General features: G+C 36.2%; 3 protein-coding genes across 8 annotated transcripts; 2 read left to right on the forward strand and 1 right to left on the reverse strand.

Moving 5' to 3' along the window:
- The first annotated feature begins 840 nt into the window (after positions 1-840).
- Positions 841-4,322, forward strand: LOC128858858 (adenylate kinase 8). Of its 3 annotated transcripts, XM_054095394.1 has the most exons (6): positions 841-905; positions 2,685-2,752; positions 2,820-2,949; positions 3,014-3,127; positions 3,411-3,751; positions 3,900-4,322. In XM_054095394.1, exons 1-6 carry the CDS (start codon positions 887-889, stop codon positions 4,056-4,058), a joined length of 831 nt encoding a protein of 276 aa, XP_053951369.1. In that variant the 5' UTR covers positions 841-886; the 3' UTR covers positions 4,059-4,322. The 3 variants fall into 3 exon arrangements, with proteins under 3 accessions (XP_053951369.1, XP_053951370.1, XP_053951368.1); XM_054095395.1 differs by lacking the exons at positions 841-905; positions 2,685-2,752 and adding an exon at positions 1,006-1,355; XM_054095393.1 differs by lacking the exon at positions 841-905 and having other exon boundaries at positions 1,712-2,752.
- LOC128858854 (CXXC-type zinc finger protein 1-like) lies at positions 4,315-6,486 on the reverse strand. The gene is made up of 4 exons (XM_054095385.1): positions 6,377-6,486; positions 6,194-6,315; positions 5,463-6,132; positions 4,315-5,263 (listed from the first exon to the last, which is right to left on the reverse strand). The coding sequence occupies exons 1-4, from the start codon at positions 6,404-6,406 to the stop codon at positions 4,478-4,480; spliced, it is 1,608 nt and encodes a 535-aa protein (XP_053951360.1). The 5' UTR covers positions 6,407-6,486; the 3' UTR covers positions 4,315-4,477.
- Positions 6,487-9,133: 2,647 nt separating this feature from the next.
- On the forward strand, positions 9,134-16,777 carry LOC128858856 (uncharacterized). 4 transcript variants are annotated; one of them, XM_054095390.1, is made up of 3 exons: positions 9,134-9,586; positions 15,149-15,945; positions 16,015-16,777. In XM_054095390.1, the coding sequence occupies exons 1-3, from the start codon at positions 9,584-9,586 to the stop codon at positions 16,436-16,438; spliced, it is 1,224 nt and encodes a 407-aa protein (XP_053951365.1). In that variant the 5' UTR covers positions 9,134-9,583; the 3' UTR covers positions 16,439-16,777. The 4 variants fall into 4 exon arrangements, with proteins under 4 accessions (XP_053951365.1, XP_053951366.1, XP_053951363.1 ...); XM_054095391.1 differs by having other exon boundaries at positions 9,134-9,504; XM_054095388.1 differs by lacking the exon at positions 9,134-9,586 and adding an exon at positions 9,894-9,920.

Below are 16,777 nucleotides of genomic sequence, written 5' to 3' on the forward strand. Positions count from 1 at the left end.
TCGGCGGTCAAGAATAAAAGTGAGTTAAAACAAAGATTTTACTTTATTTTATAGCGAAGTTTGTAAATATTATGATGTGAAGCCATTATAGCTAATGGTGGAGACTATACATTTTACTGTAATTGTCAATTAGTTTCGAAATTATGGCAGGCAGCTTCTATTAAACAGACGGTATATGTGAATCTATGGATAGAATAGTCCCATATATATATTTTTTTTCCTTGTTCACTGCTCTCGGGAGCATAGGGCCTCGACAAGACTCAGTCTTGCGTTGGTTTCGTTAATTTATTTTGATTTCTGACAGTGTAGGTGATTAGTCTGCTGCTTTAATCTATTAGTCCATAAAGCTTCCTTTGATGTCAAAATTATCAAAATAGTAAATAGAATACTAGTAGGATGTACTTATGACAACGTATATTTGCACAAAATAGGGGCCAATAACACTGATCTTTGTATGTGCGGTGAAATTAACTCTTACGTTTACAGAATCTTTAACTGTCCACTCCTTAATCACATCAGAACAAATTACAGCTTTTTTGATTCATACACGGACCTCGTTTCCATATTTAAAAACAACGAAGTCTTTAAGTCTTTTATTTCATTTCTTAGTGCTGCTAACCTTTCCTTTTAAATAATGTCACTCTCAAAACTTTGATGCACCAGAGCACTTAGTTTTGCATACCGAAAATAGGTATTTTCAATACCAAACGTTGAACACCCTGGCTTTTTGTGGATGTAAAATCCCGTCAAACACATCTCAAATTCCAAAAAAAAAAAAAAAACAACAATCTATTAGTCGATTAGTAGAGCTGCGAGTCATGCAGATGCATGTTGCATGCATATTTTGCATGTTTAGTCCATTAAAGCATATTTCGATTTAGAATGCATGTTTGCGTATTTTTTGAGTAATTTTAAGAAATTTAAATCATTCCTCTAACCAAATATAAAGAAAAATAATTCGCAGCTAAACTTTCGTTAAAAGAACAGATCTATAACATTTTATGCGTCCATCTGTTTCAAATTTTTTTATTTGCTTTCTCCAATGAGGCGACAAAATAAAAATCCACTTCACAATCAGTTCCAGATCAAAGTACACTTTGTCGTAATTATGTGCCACATTTGTATGAAAAATCGATTGAAAAATTGCGTTTAAAAGCTGATGGAAAACATATTTGGGTTACTCTGGATGAAACAACGGATATTGAAAAAAGATCAGTTGCGAATTTTGTTTTTGGCATATTGGATAATGAAAATGAGCGCGCGTTATTTGTTGAACGTTAAAGAATTAGACAAATGCAACGCCAACACGATCGCAACATTTTTTACTGAATCATTGTTTCTTTTATGGCCTAAAGGTAAGTCTTTTCCGAAACACTCGAAAAACAACTCAATTTTGAATTTTTTCTTTGCGTTTCTTTTGTATTGGAGGGATTCAATATGAAAATGTTATGCTCGTTACTACCGATGCTGCTGTATATATGATTTCGGCAATGAAGTCTCTTCAAGTTTTATTCCCAAAACTGCTACACGTTATATGTTTTGCCCATGGATTGCATCGATTGGTGGAATTTATTCGTTCAGAGTTCCATGAAGTAAATTTGTTGATAACAAAAGTAAAGCCTACCTTCGTCAAAGTACGTTGGCTACAATCATTATTTGGATGATGCAGATTCGGAATGTATTCGAGATGCAAAAAAAGCGTTTAGAGCGTCCAATATTCGACAAGATTTGGCATTCATAAAAGCTAACTTCATGTTCATCGCAGACAAGATCAAAATATTAGAAGCGAAAGGACTTGAATTGAAAAAGTGTATAGAGCTGTATGAAAAAGTCCATTCTATCTTAGGCACAATGACCGACGGCCGTTTTTTGAAGAAGTTCGAAGAAGTGTTATCTCGGAATGTTGGATATAGTTCTTTGCTTGAAATAAATGGTGTTTTGAATGGAGATTCACGAGCTAGTGATTCAAATGGATATATAACAGCGTTGACACCATGTGAAATAACATTTTTTAAATTTGTTGTTGCTATATCGGTGGATGTAGAACGTTCCTTCTCAACCTACAAGTCAATTTTAACTGAAAAACGGCGGTGTTTCTCATTCGATAGTCTGAAACAACATCTTGTTTTGACTTGCAACAATGAATTACTATAAGTATCTGGCTAACTAAAATAAAAATGTTTACTAGCCCAGGAGAAAACAAACTACCTTTTTTGTTTTTTCGGTATTTTTTGAGAGATTTTCGAATATTATTTTGGGCTTTTTTTTGCATGTTTTCATACATATTTTGTCTTTTATTGCATTTTTTCGTGCATATTCCAGAGTTTTTCATGCATTTTTGCATGCATATTTTGGCCTTTTATTTTTCATGACTATCACAGCTCTAGTGATTAGCCTGCCGCTTGTAATCTATTTTCATTTCTCACAGGGTAGGTGACTAGGCTGCCGGTATATATATATATATTTAAAATTCCAAATTGAAAATTTGTCTACTTTCCAATCACAATTGTAGATTTTCTTCACTGATTTGAAACTGAAGAAGTATTCAGTAAATATTTTCGTTTGTCACACTTACATTCGTATCTGTTTAACTTCTTTTTGCAATTAATTTAATTTTCCTTTTATTTTGAATAACTATTACGAATTAACAAAAAGGAATATGTTTTCCCCCATAAATAAATTAGCAATAGCTGAATATTCTGCTGAATTGATGGTATATTTCGAGAAACATAAAATAATTGAAATTGTAACGGTAAAAAGCAATACAAGCCTACATACATATAGGAGTAAAATAAGGAGACAAATAATTTTGATTACAGCGCTTGATGTCTGAAATCGGTCTTATCCGCCCGACCAATCCACAACATTGGATCGCCACAAATATTCGACGAATCGCCGACGAATTTTATCATAAATGCCTAAAAGCTAGCTATACCGGCAGTAAAATCGGTAAGTAAAAGGCAGGATAAATAGATTAAAGGCGTATGAAATGTTTTTTTTAAATACTCCTTAGACTATTACCAACTGCCTCGACACTTTCACCATCGTATAGTAGTATTCGGGCGAAGCGGTTCCGGTCGCAAAACTCAAGCAATTGCTATGGCAAAACATTTCAATCTAATTTATAGTAAGTGTCCGTGTTGTTGTTATTGTAACATCATAAAATATTCCCATTTTATGTTATACGAAGTAAAAACTCTCCATTCCCATGACTGTCGGTTCTACGTTACCGCAAAGGCAAGTATTTACGTTCGGTCAAGGATTTACATTCGGTCGCTCATTCCTAAAACATTTATGAAAAATGTACGTGCTGCTACAACAACAACAACTAACGTAGACCCGAATGTTATGGTTGTTTTTAAGTACTGCATCAAAGTGAAATATAACAAATAACATAATTTTTTTTTTAGTTGACGCCGAACAATTGATTTATGCAACTTTCTTTCGCAACGACAATTTAACCCAAATGCTGCATAGAGCATTCGCCGATGATGTGGCAAAGGATAAATCAGCTGCTTTATGTAAAATCATACAGCAACGTTTAATACAAATGGATGCCTTACGTCAGGGTTGGGTTCTGATAAATTATCCACGCAATGTTGAGGAATTCACTGAAATGTTTGAAAAATTCAAAATCCCACCCAACAAAGTAGTGTACTTGCAATGCCCCGAATTAATAGCAATGCGACGCTTAGTTTCAAGACCCGATTTGGGATGCCCACAAAATACCTGCGAGTACATAGAGCAAGAGGTGAGAATGAGAAAACAACAGTTATCACATACCATATACATATTTAGGTGCTAGATAGTATCTTTTTACCATCTACTCGTTGAATATAATTCGAATTTAACAAAGTTTTGGCATTAAAATAATTTTACTATTTTCTATATTAAAATAGATGACATATTTCACCCGTAACGAACTAGCTGTAAATGAATATCTTGCACGTCGCCACGAGACAATCTATGTAGACTCAACACCTTGTTTCGAGGCGGTGCGCACAAACCTGTGGACACAAATGGAGCGTTTGCCTTATGTAATGGGGTATAAAGCTTGATAGCCGGCTTTGAAATTACTAAATTTGTATGTAGTTTATAGAGGCGAAAAAAATAAGGATGCACCTACGTATTTCACACTGTATACATATGTAGATGTGATGATTAAAAATCTTAGCAATATTACATCTAAATTCAGCGTTAGTTCTAACATATTGAAAAGTACGAGTATTGCTTTAAAAAATAAAACTAGCAGAAAAATTACAAATGTTTATATTTTAAATGTACTTGCATTCGGTTTAAAAATCGATGCAATCCGAATATATTGTTACCCACAATTTTTTTTTTTTTTTTGTTAAATACAATGTTTTTGCAAAAAGTGTTGTTTTTTTGTTTGTTTGGTTTGTTTTTCTTACGACTATACATTTAAAATAATCTTGCATAATAATTTCGGTAATTTTCTCATATTTTACAAATAAACTTAACTATTATTTACCAGGTCTTCTGATGTCGATCCTGCACTATTAAAATATTGCTGCCGGCATAGTTCTTCCATTACTTCGTGATTATAGGTGGAATGCAGCATAAGACCTAATACGCCGGCACGTGAAGCCATAAGATGGCGTATGTGCCTTTCTTGCTCGAGCAACTCGTCCATTTTTAGCCACTGACGTACTCGTTCTAAATCGATTTCAGCGCGTCGTATCTTCTCCCAAACGTAGTGCTTGAAACAACTCTTTTTGGGTGCACGACAAAATTCACCGGTCGGCTTGAAGACATTAGCTACCAGTGGACAACCGCATACGTCACTGTCACTAATTTTTGGATCTTTACAGTGTTCAGGACAAAGAACGCGCAAACGCTTACAGTACGTTTTGCTAGCCGGATTAAAAAAGTCACAGAACATGGAATTGCCGTCAATGCGTGTCTTAAAAATACTGCCGAAAGACGCTTGGGACTCATATTTATTAAAACATTTCTCCATGTGCTTGATTGCAGTACGTGAGTGTATCTCGTGACCACATGTAATGCAATACATCGATTGCTCATCTTCGATGTCATTGTTATCTTGTGTACGATTCGGATCCAGGGTGCTGTGCTTGGCACGTTCCACAATCATATCCAATTCCATGTGCCGCTTGTCCAGTTCGGCTAATGCAAATCGCACCACCGCTTGCTTAGAACGTATCTGGTCTAGTTGCTTTTTGTTCTCTTCTTCAGCGCGGCAACTGGACAGATTCCATTCTTGGACACGTTGTGGCAGTACCTATATTACAAAAAAAAAAGAAGAAATAATAATAAGTTTCGTTGAGAGGTTAAGAGAGGGAGTTAACCGAAGGGGTAGTGAAATTAGTTTATATGGAATTTCTTACCAAAAAATTATTAGCTGGACTATTAGCAACTGAACATAATAATCATTGAATTTACTTAAGATTTAGTGCAGCTGAAATTTATTTCAACCTTACCTGGAAAATGCGATTGGTCGCCAAATTAATACCGCACTCGTCGCTACAATACTTTGATTGAGGTCTTGCATTATGTTTACAACGAGGTCCATAGCATTGACGCACGCCCTCCAAATCTGGATTAATGAATACCTCCGGGCTTAGAGAACGTTTCCATTTCCGTGACCGTTCTTTTGCAGGTTTTTCTTTACGTTTGTGACGACTGGCTGCTTGAGTGGGCGCTGGAAGAGAATTTGTTTGTTGTGATTGGGATTGTTGTTGTTGTGATGCTATTGACGGTGCCTGGCACACACGCATTTCACATCTTGGTTTATGACCACCAACACGTACGCGGCACGATTCGCAAATTCCGCAGTTTGGCGCGCGACACCCTTCACAATTACCGCAGCTATTGGACAATTGTTTGTTCGCACCAATTGTTCCAGATCCTGTACTGCTCTCACGAGCTGCTACTTGTTCTTTGGACTTTTTACGTTTGTCCGCGTCATTAACGCCAGTAGCGCCACTAGGCGCCGCAGTCTTGTCCACTGGCACCACTCGGAAAACAGTTTGCAGGCTTGGGTCTTCCTCTTTGCAACGCTGGCAGTAATAGTGCCTAATGTGTTTGGCCTCTTTCTCGGTGATATTGATGCAGTCACCATGATACCACTCCTCACAACCATCACAGCCGCTATAATAGATACCGCCAGCACATTAACATTTAATATTGGTATTGATAAATTAGAGCTTACATCATGAAACGTGAACAATCCGAAGTTCGACATATGCAATATGCCTGACCATCCTGTTTCATAATAGTGGCGATTTTCGACTTTCTTTCGGGCAAGTCGAATTCCCGTGCAATCTCTTCTTTCTGTGTATATATAACTATATTTTTTATTCATTATTTTACTAAAAGTAGAAATATTGCTCACCGATTTTTTGTTTTTTCGCTTATCAGCCATCTTCTCGAATGCCAGTGAACAGAGAACTTTAAAGTATAATATACAGCAACGTTCTCCGGTGATTCTCTGCCAGTGAAATCGGAAGAGAATGTAAAGAGAAAAATCAATCAGCCGTTGTACCAGCGTTGCCATATATGTGTGTAAATAGTCAATCGGAATTGAATCAATCGGGTTGATGGTAGTTGTTTAATCTTGTTCAGTAATCCTATCGATTTTTATTTATCGGAAAATTCTTTTTGAATACATCCGAAGAGGTATTAGTTAGCGAAATTAGTACGATTTTTTTAATTTCTTGGTTCAGCATACAAAATAAAAAATTAAGAATGCACTAAAAGTGCATCGTTGTTTGGAATTTATAGAGACTAATCTAGACATAAATACAATGAAATGGACGACTACCTGAAAAGGCGAGTGGAAGCTAGGTGGATTAATCTAACCACATGCAACACAGCAAAAGTCAATTCGTACTTATGCTCTCGCGAAAGGAATGCAGAACTATTATAGGCATGCCAACAGGTAATAATCTATTGGCTGCAAATGCGTACAAGATAGGGATTGCTAACACGGACAAATGCAGGAAATGCAGAGAGAATGTTGAGGAACTTTAGAACACCTTCTGTGCGTTTGTCCGGCATTATCAAAAACGCGTTTAAAATGCCTGGAAGCCACATTGTTTGAAGGTCTGGAGGACGTCTCAAAAGCGGATCTCCCAGCGCTGCTTAGATTCACCAAAAGCGCTGACATCCTACATGATGTCTACTTTCGGTATTCATAGAGATCGGTTTCAATCTGGCTTGGCTTTTTGCCTACCAGGCTAACCTTACTTAACCTAACCTAATCCAGACATAATCAAATGTTATATCAAAGAAGATAATGTAAAAGTAGAGCAGCAATCGATACTAAATTTGTGCATTAAATTAAATAAATTATTCATTATTTTCTTCTTTACTGGTGGCTTAAGCGATTACATTACTTCTTTATAAAATTTTCATTAAGAAATACTTACTTACAATGCATCACAAAGCTTAGTGGTTTGCTATGGTCATTCAAGCATTTGTCTTTTTATTTTCTCCATTTTATTTTGCTCTCTGATATCGCTGACAATCGCAGCCCCAAAAAAATTCCTCATTTTATCAAAAAAAAAGTGGTTATATCTGTATTTAAAATCTATGCAAATACAAATAATGGAGGTATCAACAGAAAAACTGACTGCCAGCTCGAATGGGATTTACATTCGGTTCGAACTTCTCATTTTTGAATTGGCAAACATCTTTCATATTCCAAATTCATACGAAATCAATCCTATTAGATTCCGGATCTAGTCCTAAAGTGGTTTTAAATTGCAATTTGTAATTATCTATCTCTGGTACTTATCTCATTAATTTTTATTTTTAATATTACAACTGCTATTCGAATAAAATAGAATTGTAAATCAATAAATTATAACCATGATGTTGATACCCCTATTGGGTTTATTAATACTTTGGTGGGGATTAAATTATTATTCTGCAGATATATAATTTTTTTTCGTGCTGTTTTGGATTGCACAGTAAGAAAACTTGGTCAGTACCAATATCGCTCTACAGACGACGTTTTCTGTTTAAGGGTTCAACAATTTTGAGCGGGGATAATAAAGAGATTTGAGTATTATAGAAACTACACCATTTAAAACTTATATCGAAAGAGATTTAACGGCCACACAATTTTGCATTCTTCCTCCGTTCTGTAATTTTAGATTTTCTTTTCAAGAAAAATTCGCTCTGAGGAAGAACGAAAAGATTGCATAAATCGACCTAAATTATCTATTAAAAAAATTCTAAAAAGTGTCATGTTAAGCAAGGTAGAATTGAAAAATAACTGCAACTAGCGTGCATTTTGCCATCACATAAAAAAATAACAAATGATGTATTATAATACGTTCACATATAAGTAGATGATCTACTTTTTCGCGCTTAACTCAAAATCCGTAATTAAAAAGCGCGATTTCCCATACAAAATTTCTCTCCCGAAATCTGAGATTATAAAATAATCCTAGATAATAACCATACTTTTTGACATACAACCCTGTGTTTTCTGTGTTATCGATAATTATTATTACGAATGTAAGGAGAAACTTCAAAATAAAAACTAAATGATATGGATGCCGGCAAAGGAAACAGGTATGTAAACATAATTCTAATAACATTTTTGTAAAATATTATTAATTATGGATTCATTTTACAGAAAAAAGCGTGTGTCCATAAACGTTTTGTTCTCCTTTTACTTATTATGAAATGTAATATAGAATATCCCATGCACATTGCTGCCATAAGTTTTTCAGTAAACGTCGCATATGGATTTCCTCCAACTGTTTATTATTAGCAGCCAATTGTGCAATTAAATTATCTATTCCTTATCCTTGTATTTTCTTCAAATCGTTAATAATAATTAAAGAAACCAAAAATACCGAATATTCCACCAAAATAATTTCCATGAAGAAAAACCTCTCAAAGTAGTATTGACAGCTGATTGTCAATTTTGCAGGTAATCTACCATATGTGAATGGGTAGATAAATTTGGTGGATTTATAGCTGCATATGTGAACGTATTATGAGTTAATAGGTGTTCTTTTTCTATTTTGACTTATACTGCATTTGAGTACCGAACTCTAAACCTTTGAATCACATGATAGGGCAACACTAAATATTTCTATGCAACACTGCTGGTATCTTTTTTTTGTTTTTTTTGTATCGCGATTTTTCATTTCAGTTCTCCGCTTCCTCTATGTGTAGATTTTGTTATGTGCTGCAAATTGCATTTTTATAGCGATATTAAGGGATTTTCACAAATATTTTTCTAAGCAATTTAAGTCGACAAACATAAGAAGTGAAGTTATGTCATATTGTATTGTTGAATATTATTATTTGTGGTACAACGGCAAATGAAAGCTGTTTGCCAGATCTGCAGCAAGTGAAACCGAGGGAAAGCAAAAACAACGGAACAGCAGCCGACTAACCCTCCAAAATTCAGGGTTTTCGCACATTTGCCGCCTCTTTTGCCGCGTATAAAACACGCTTCGAGTGGACAAAACTTAAATAAACAAGTAGCGGAAGACGAAAGTAATTAAAAATTAAGCTGCAAATTATAGAAAGAAAGAAAAAAAACGTTTAAAAAATAAATCATTTTGTGTAAAAAGGCATGGTAAGTATATAGTTTAGTTTAATAAATCCCTTCTGTATGCAGTGAGTAGCTCGGTCAGGCGCGAAAAGTATGCATACACATGGTAGAAAAAGTCTGCGTTCACCCACTGTTATAAAGTATTAAAATAATTTAACGTGTTTATCTTAAAACTCTCAGTTATTTCTTTTCACTTATTTCAAAGAAAATTATTCATAGAGGTTATGAACAAAATTTTTTGGAGTTTGAGCTGCGTCGTGTTCAGATAACGGGATTGTAGTACAGTTACTTAAATAGGCTAAGCAGAAAAAGTGTGCGTTCATTTCGAATAGTGACGATTATTTGCATGGCAATTACGGTAAATTAAATTTTAAATCATTCATGTAGTTGACGCGGTTAAGAACAAATCTAAAGAGGGAAAAATTGATATTAGAAATACATTTTTTGGTACTATGGACCAAAGGCGAAAAGAAATAGATATTGGTGAAAGGAAAATCATTGTAAGTTTGTGGCGAAATAGTAAGAGCTATCGAGAAATCGCGAAAACTGTTGGGAGGCAATACTCCTCGGTCCAAAGAGTGATAAACAACTTCAAGCAAACGAATTGTTTGGAGTCTAAGCCTCGTTCTGGGCGTCCAAAAAAACTGACGGAAAGAGAAGAACGCAACATAACTATTCTTGTGAATTCTAATCCACGACTAACAGCAAGCCGAATTTCAAAAGACATAGAAGTAAAATACCAAAAGAAAGTACATCCAGATACAGTAAGGAAAATTCGAAAAAGAATCGGATTTCACGGCAGAGTGGCCCGAAAAAAACCCTTCATATCGCGAGTAAATCGACTTAAGCGGATGGCTTTCGCCAAGGAATACGTAAACTAGCCACCTGAGTTTTGGAATAGTGTGATTTTTTCAGATGAGGGCAAGTTTTGCATTTTCGGGATAAAAAGTCGTAAAATTATTTGGAGGAAAAACGGAACGGCACTTGGAAAGCAAAATCTGGTACCTACGGTAAAGCATGGGGGAGGAGGTGCCATGATATGGGGGTGTATGGCTAGTTCGGGCGTTGGAAATATGCAGTTTTTTGAGTCGATAATGAACAGACATGATTATCTCGATATTTAAAAACGAATTTGAGAGAAAGTGCAATCAAACTGGGACTCGGTGAAAGATTTGTTTTCCAACAGGACAACGACCCGAAACACACAGCAGAGATTGTTGGGTTGTGGTTGTTGTATAATGTTCCAAAACAACTTCGCACACCCCCACAATCACCTGACCTTAACCCCATTGAGCACTTATGGGACGTTCTAGAAAAAAAAATACGAGAGCGTACAATAACTAGCAAGGAAATGCTTAAGAACGCGCTTAAAGAGGAATGGGAACCCATAAGTCCAGAAATAACAGCCAACCTAGTTGGATCAATGAAAAGACGCCTCCTAGAAGTCATAAAAAGGCGGGGATATCCAACTAGCTATTAATTTTAAAACATTTCTATGATCTTAAGCCTTTTATTTTATTATTATTGAAGTGAACGCAAACTTTTTCCGTTTAGTTTGAATGGCCTTTTTACTTTTATGTGATCTCATTTTAAATTTGATTTTGTTATTGGTAGCGAAATATGTGTGATAGTTACGTTTAAGTGAACTTAATAAAACTCATTAAAAAAAATTCTCAAATATTTATTGTTTTGAACTTTTTCTAATGCAAAGAATAGATGCATAGGTGAACGCAGACTTTTTCTACTATGTGTATATTCACGCAGCTACTAAAAGCAATATGCGACTTTGGATTATTGTATGGCCTCGTAGCTGGTGCTTTGTTTGGAGATATGTCGTTTAGGTGTTGTGTATGACAGAAGGAAAGCGTTCAAAGTGATTCGAGGTTAAACAAAAAGAGAAAATTGCACTGGAAGTGGTGTTAATTGTAGCTTTTAACCGGAAAAGATGCAAAAAATGTTGTTTAGTTTTGACCATTGCTTGCTTTCTTGCATGAATGTGTTTTTTAATTCTGTCAATAACTTAGTTTTTCTTCTCAATAATTTCTCGTGACACAAGGTCGTGCATTGTATGACATCTGCAATGAGATCAAGCGCATTATGAATTGAGCACAATCATTGAAGACTCCAAATCAGTAGATGTAATACATAAAATTAGCGGTGTCACACTTTTTTCATCCGCGACGTATCTTATTATTCTCACGGTGCCTTGTTTGAATAAAAATATACTGGTCTCTTCATGCTTATATGCATACTTGTAAATTTTTCTTGTTTTTCAGACTCAGTTGTTTTGTTGACAAAAATGCAACCATATGCTACATCAGCTTTTTTTATGCTTGGAAATTTTTGTTGGCAGAAAAATGTGTCCAAAGAGAATTTGCAACTTCACCTCAAATGCCGATTTCCCCTTGCTTCCAACTTGTTTGGACATTGTGCACGCGATTTTACGAAATTTGTGATAATTCGTAATAAATTATAATTTAATCGGCCACCTCGGAGCTGCGATTTGACGTCGTTAAACTTTTTGTGGGTTGCGGCGAAGGACTGTTAGCATGTGAGCATTGCATTTCAGATCTATGCCCTTAAAGCAAATATCGAGCAAGCTATTCGTGAGATAAGGCCAAAAATAGTTACCAAGATCTTGGGGAAAACTAGGTTAACAGGATGCGCTACCGCGAAGCCAGCCGAGACAGTCGCATGAATTAAATCGTGTTCCATTAATAATTTTAATTTTGGTTATTTTGATAAAATTAATAATATTCGGGAAACAATATTTCTCTTAATGTTTTAGAAGTATTAAAAAGTAATGGCGATATGAAGCACCCTGTATATACATAACAATATGAACAAAACTATTTTATGGTACTCAAGCATGTTAACACAATTTCCCATGGCTTCTTTAACGGTTCCCGACGTTTTCTCACAAAAATTTGCAGGTTAACACCTGATAGAGCTTTAATAAATTAAATATCCCAAAAACAATCAACAAAATTAATTTTATTTTTTTATTTCGTTTATTTTTTTTATTAATAAGAAAGAAATGCAGCCACATTTACATATATATATTGTATAGATATATATACATATGTATATATATATATATATAATTGGCGCGTACATCCTCTTTGGGTGTTTGGCCGAGCTCCTCCTATTTGTGGTGTGCGTCTTGATGTTGTTCCACAAATGGAGGGACCTACAGTTTCAAGCCTACTCCGAACGGCAGACATTTTTTTATGATGAGCTTTTTCATGTCAAAAATACACTCAGAGGTTTGCCATTGTCTGCCGATGGGCGACCGCTATTAGAAAAAACTCGTTTCTTAATTTTGGTGTTTCACCGAGATTCAAAACGACGTTCTCTCTCTGAATTCCGAATGGTAGTCATGCACCAACTCATTCGGCCACGGCGGCCACATTTACATATCCCATAGCATTGCTGATCTTTCCAATTGAGGCACCGCTTTGCTGGGAAAAATTTGTGCGGCAAAAATTTTACAACTTCCCTTCAAATGGAAATGTTAATTTGCTCTCCTAGTTTCCATATTTTTTTATGGATACTGCGAACACGATTTGAAAAAAATGTGTGATAATCCGTAGGTAGGTCCATACCCTCCCTACCAAATATTAACGGACAAACTCTCTGACTATCACCCAGCTCAAAGGGTAATTCTTGACTCCAAACTAAGCTGGAAATTCAATGTTGAAGAACGGGAAAGGAAGGCAGAAATTGCTTTATATGCCTGTAAACGTATGCTTGGAAGAAGATGGGGTCTTCAACCTAAGTATACATTATGGCTGTATAAGACGGTTATACGACCTATTTTATGTAGTAGCATAAACATTCCCCATACTTACATACGGGGAATGCTGTGAAGTTACAGTCCTTTGCCGGATATAAATCCGGGTCGTTTCGGTAACGTAGAACCGACTGTCGTGGGAACGACCTTTTTTATCGTATGGTTCGGTAGTTTGGTGAAAAGCTCTAGGGAAAGAGTACAATGCCAAATTACTCGGCAGAATACAAAGATCAGCCTGTGCATTAACGGTCGCTGCAATCAGATCATGGTCCCAGAGAGCCTCTCAATGCACTGACACACGTTATTCCAATAGACCTACATATTAAGAAGACAGCAACCATGAGTGCATTTAGGCTAAATGAAGCGTGTCGCTGGAGAGAAAAAACTTATGATCACACTAGTCTATTATTGCGACAAACTCAGTTAATATCGGCGAGAACTGACTACATCGTCCCGACGGTAACGTTCAATACGAACTTTGCAACTCTCTTTCCATCTAAGGAAGAATGGAATAAGGGATTCTGTCTAAACAATTTCGACACTACAGGCTATACGGATGGCAGTAAAATGGGCTGGGGTGTTGGAGCTGGTATACATTCTCACAGACTTAAAATTGAGAAATCTATGTGTCTCCCTAATACCAGCAGTGTCTTCCAGGCAGAAGTACTGGCAATTGGGGAAGCCTGTAGGCTACTAATCAGAGATTTCTCTTTTAAGGGCACTATCGCTATTCTTTCGGATAACCAAGCTGCAATCCAGCAACTGGGTTCGGCTACTACAACCTCTAAAGTGGTGGAACAAACCAGGAGTAGCCTCACCATCTTGAGTGAAAACCATAAAGTTAACTTAATCTGGGTTCCGGGACATCGGAATATTGAAGGTAACGAAAAAGCAGATGAACTGGCAAGAGAGGGATCTGCCATGAATACCGTTCTTGCAGAATGGGTATTCACACCATTAGATGCAGTCAAGAATGCAATTTTAAAGACCAGACGAAATGCAAAATTAGCAGAACGTTATGGCACACCTTCAACCTCAAGCAATCGTCGGCATTAATAAGAATGAAACGACTGGACGCCTGGGGACTAACGGCAGTCATAACTGGCTTTTCATATATCGGAGAACAAGCAGCCAAAATGGGTATCCCTCATAATACATACTGTCACAGTTGTAAACAACCGGAGATAAAGGAGACAATCTTCCATTTCCTCTGTGAATGCCCTGCCCTATGGAGGGACATAATGTTAACCCTGGGCCAACCGCTGTTCGAGAATCTCGAACAACTTTCTGGCTTAGACGTCAACAACCTAATAAGGTTCTTAAACCGCACAGACTGGATATAGTCATGCTGTAAATAACCTTTAAACAAGTTGGTAACGAGAATGTGGCAACAAAATGGTGCGGAAGCGCTAATTTGATTCTGGGAGAATCACCACTTTAACCAACCAACCAACCAGGTAGGTCTCGGTGGGTCTGGTGGCTGTCAATATGACACACTTAGACCTCTCATAGTTCCGTTGTGATACCATCAGTGATAATCCGTAACAATTATTTCGATCACGAACGCACCCACTCGCAGCGCGTCCAATTCTCTAATCTCTCGTATTTGATATCTCTTGCGAGTGTTTTTTGAGTATTCGAACGCTTTATAAGTAAACAATATTTTTTGGATACTGAACAAAACTAATGATTTAAAAAAACTCGGAACGATTTCTGTAGGAGCATACCGTAATTTCTTAATATATATACATCTCATAATAATCATAATTACTTTCTTCTTTCATTTTTCTCAGACATTGCCGGGCAATTCCAATATGTCTGCTGTTGAATTTAATCGCTATGATACGATGTCCTATTCGCCTTCAAACAACGATTCGCTTTTAGATGATCGAAACCGTCCAAATGTAAACGCAACGCCTCTTCATCAACAACAACAACGTTTAGCGTTACACGCAGTGCAACAAACATCGTCAACACCATCATCATCAACATTACCACAGAATGTAACAATGCAGCAGCGAAAACAAGAATTATCGCATGAAATGCAGACAACGTGTATACAACAACAGAATTTATCACACCAATGTGAACAGTCGTTCACACAATTTCCAACATCCACCGCCTCGGGCACTGTTTTCTCCTCGCTCGATTTGGCTGTGGAGAATGTGATGCCAGGAATTTATCTAACAAAAAATTTCATAGTTTGGAATGAGGAAAATTTACGCTCACATGGCTTTACACACATCATTATCATTGATAAGCACATACAGGAATTATACTATCCGTCGCCGGTATTTAAACTCTCCACTGACAATACAACTGTTGATGCATTTGACACCTACGAATACTTTAACCATCCGGCTTGTACATCACTCAAATTTGGCAAAGAATTTGAGGCGATCGATTTGAACTTTGGCGAAAAATCGTATTTGACAACTGTTCTGCCGAATTGCTATCGCGCGGTGAAATTCATAAATAAAGCATTTCAAGCGGGTGGCACTATCTTAGTGATTGACTGTAATGGCAGCGAGCAGAAATGCCTCACGATTATCGTGGCATATCTCATGTACAAACACAATATAAACTTTAAGTAAGTTCTTTTTGTTATACATGCATATGTCTGTTTCGCAATATTAATTATAATATTTTTCCTGTGTAGCAATGCTTTTGCGCGCCTAAAAGAAAACTATGAAAAGGCTGATTTGGACCGATTTTACATGACACAATTATATGAATATGAACCTATACTTCAGGTGCAGCGAACACAATCACGCGGTCAGAGTTGTTCGCGTGATATGCATTCAGCCATATTAAAACGTAAACAAGTCGACGATGATGTCACCAGCGGGACTTCTATCATTGGAAATGATACGAATGGCACAACTGAATTTTTTAGCACATTTAATCCATTGTCGAATTTTAATGCTACAACACAAAATTGTTATAAACCAACAAGTACACTAAAACACTACGCCGAACATTCACGGCTTAGTCAACAACCAGACATTTCTCGTCAGCATCAACAACCAGGAATTTATAAGAGCAGTGATTGTGAGGCCGGCGATGATTATGCCATGGAGTAAAAGAAAGAAAAATGTTAGCCTAAAATATCTATATATTTAAGATAAAGTTGATAAGTTGCGAAAAACTAGAATCAATTTGTGTGCTCTTCTTCCGAGTAGACAATGGCGAAAATTCTAGGCTAGTAATTCCTGTAAATATATAAGCATAGTATTTATATAAACATACCATAAAAGGTGCGTTACTGTTCCACTAGAAGATTGTACAATTTACCTTTTGCATAAATGTTGATTTCTAGAAAAATTATGCAAACGAGACCAAATAAGAACATTAAATTAGACTTAATATGATTTTTCATAAAATATAAAATAGTATGCAAAGACTTTTTTTGCTTATATTAA

The sequence above is a fragment of the Anastrepha ludens genome, chromosome 3 (genome assembly GCF_028408465.1).
Source record: "Anastrepha ludens isolate Willacy chromosome 3, idAnaLude1.1, whole genome shotgun sequence".
NCBI classification, from domain to species: domain Eukaryota; kingdom Metazoa; phylum Arthropoda; class Insecta; order Diptera; family Tephritidae; genus Anastrepha; species Anastrepha ludens.

Excerpts from the sequence above, each read along its gene's own strand:
- LOC128858856 (XM_054095387.1), top strand. The coding sequence starts at position 10,015 with ATGGACCAAAGGCGAAAAGAAATAGATATTGGTGAAAGGAAAATCATT. Across the intron at positions 10,063-15,148 it reads TTGGTGAAAGGAAAATCATT|ACATTGCCGGGCAATTCCAA; the intron begins GTAAGTTTGTGG and ends CATTTTTCTCAG. Across the intron at positions 15,946-16,014 it reads AAACACAATATAAACTTTAA|CAATGCTTTTGCGCGCCTAA; the intron begins GTAAGTTCTTTT and ends TTTCCTGTGTAG.
- LOC128858858 (XM_054095393.1), top strand. The coding sequence starts at position 2,660 with ATGTTTTCCCCCATAAATAAATTAGCAATAGCTGAATATTCTGCTGAA. Across the intron at positions 2,950-3,013 it reads CTATACCGGCAGTAAAATCG|ACTATTACCAACTGCCTCGA; the intron begins GTAAGTAAAAGG and ends AATACTCCTTAG. Across the intron at positions 3,128-3,410 it reads ACATTTCAATCTAATTTATA|TTGACGCCGAACAATTGATT; the intron begins GTAAGTGTCCGT and ends TTTTTTTTTTAG.
- LOC128858854 (XM_054095385.1), bottom strand. The coding sequence starts at position 6,406 with ATGGCTGATAAGCGAAAAAACAAAAAATCG. Across the intron at positions 6,316-6,376 it reads AGCGAAAAAACAAAAAATCG|AAAGAAGAGATTGCACGGGA; the intron begins GTGAGCAATATT and ends ATATATACACAG. Across the intron at positions 5,264-5,462 it reads CGACCAATCGCATTTTCCAG|GTACTGCCACAACGTGTCCA; the intron begins GTAAGGTTGAAA and ends TTTGTAATATAG.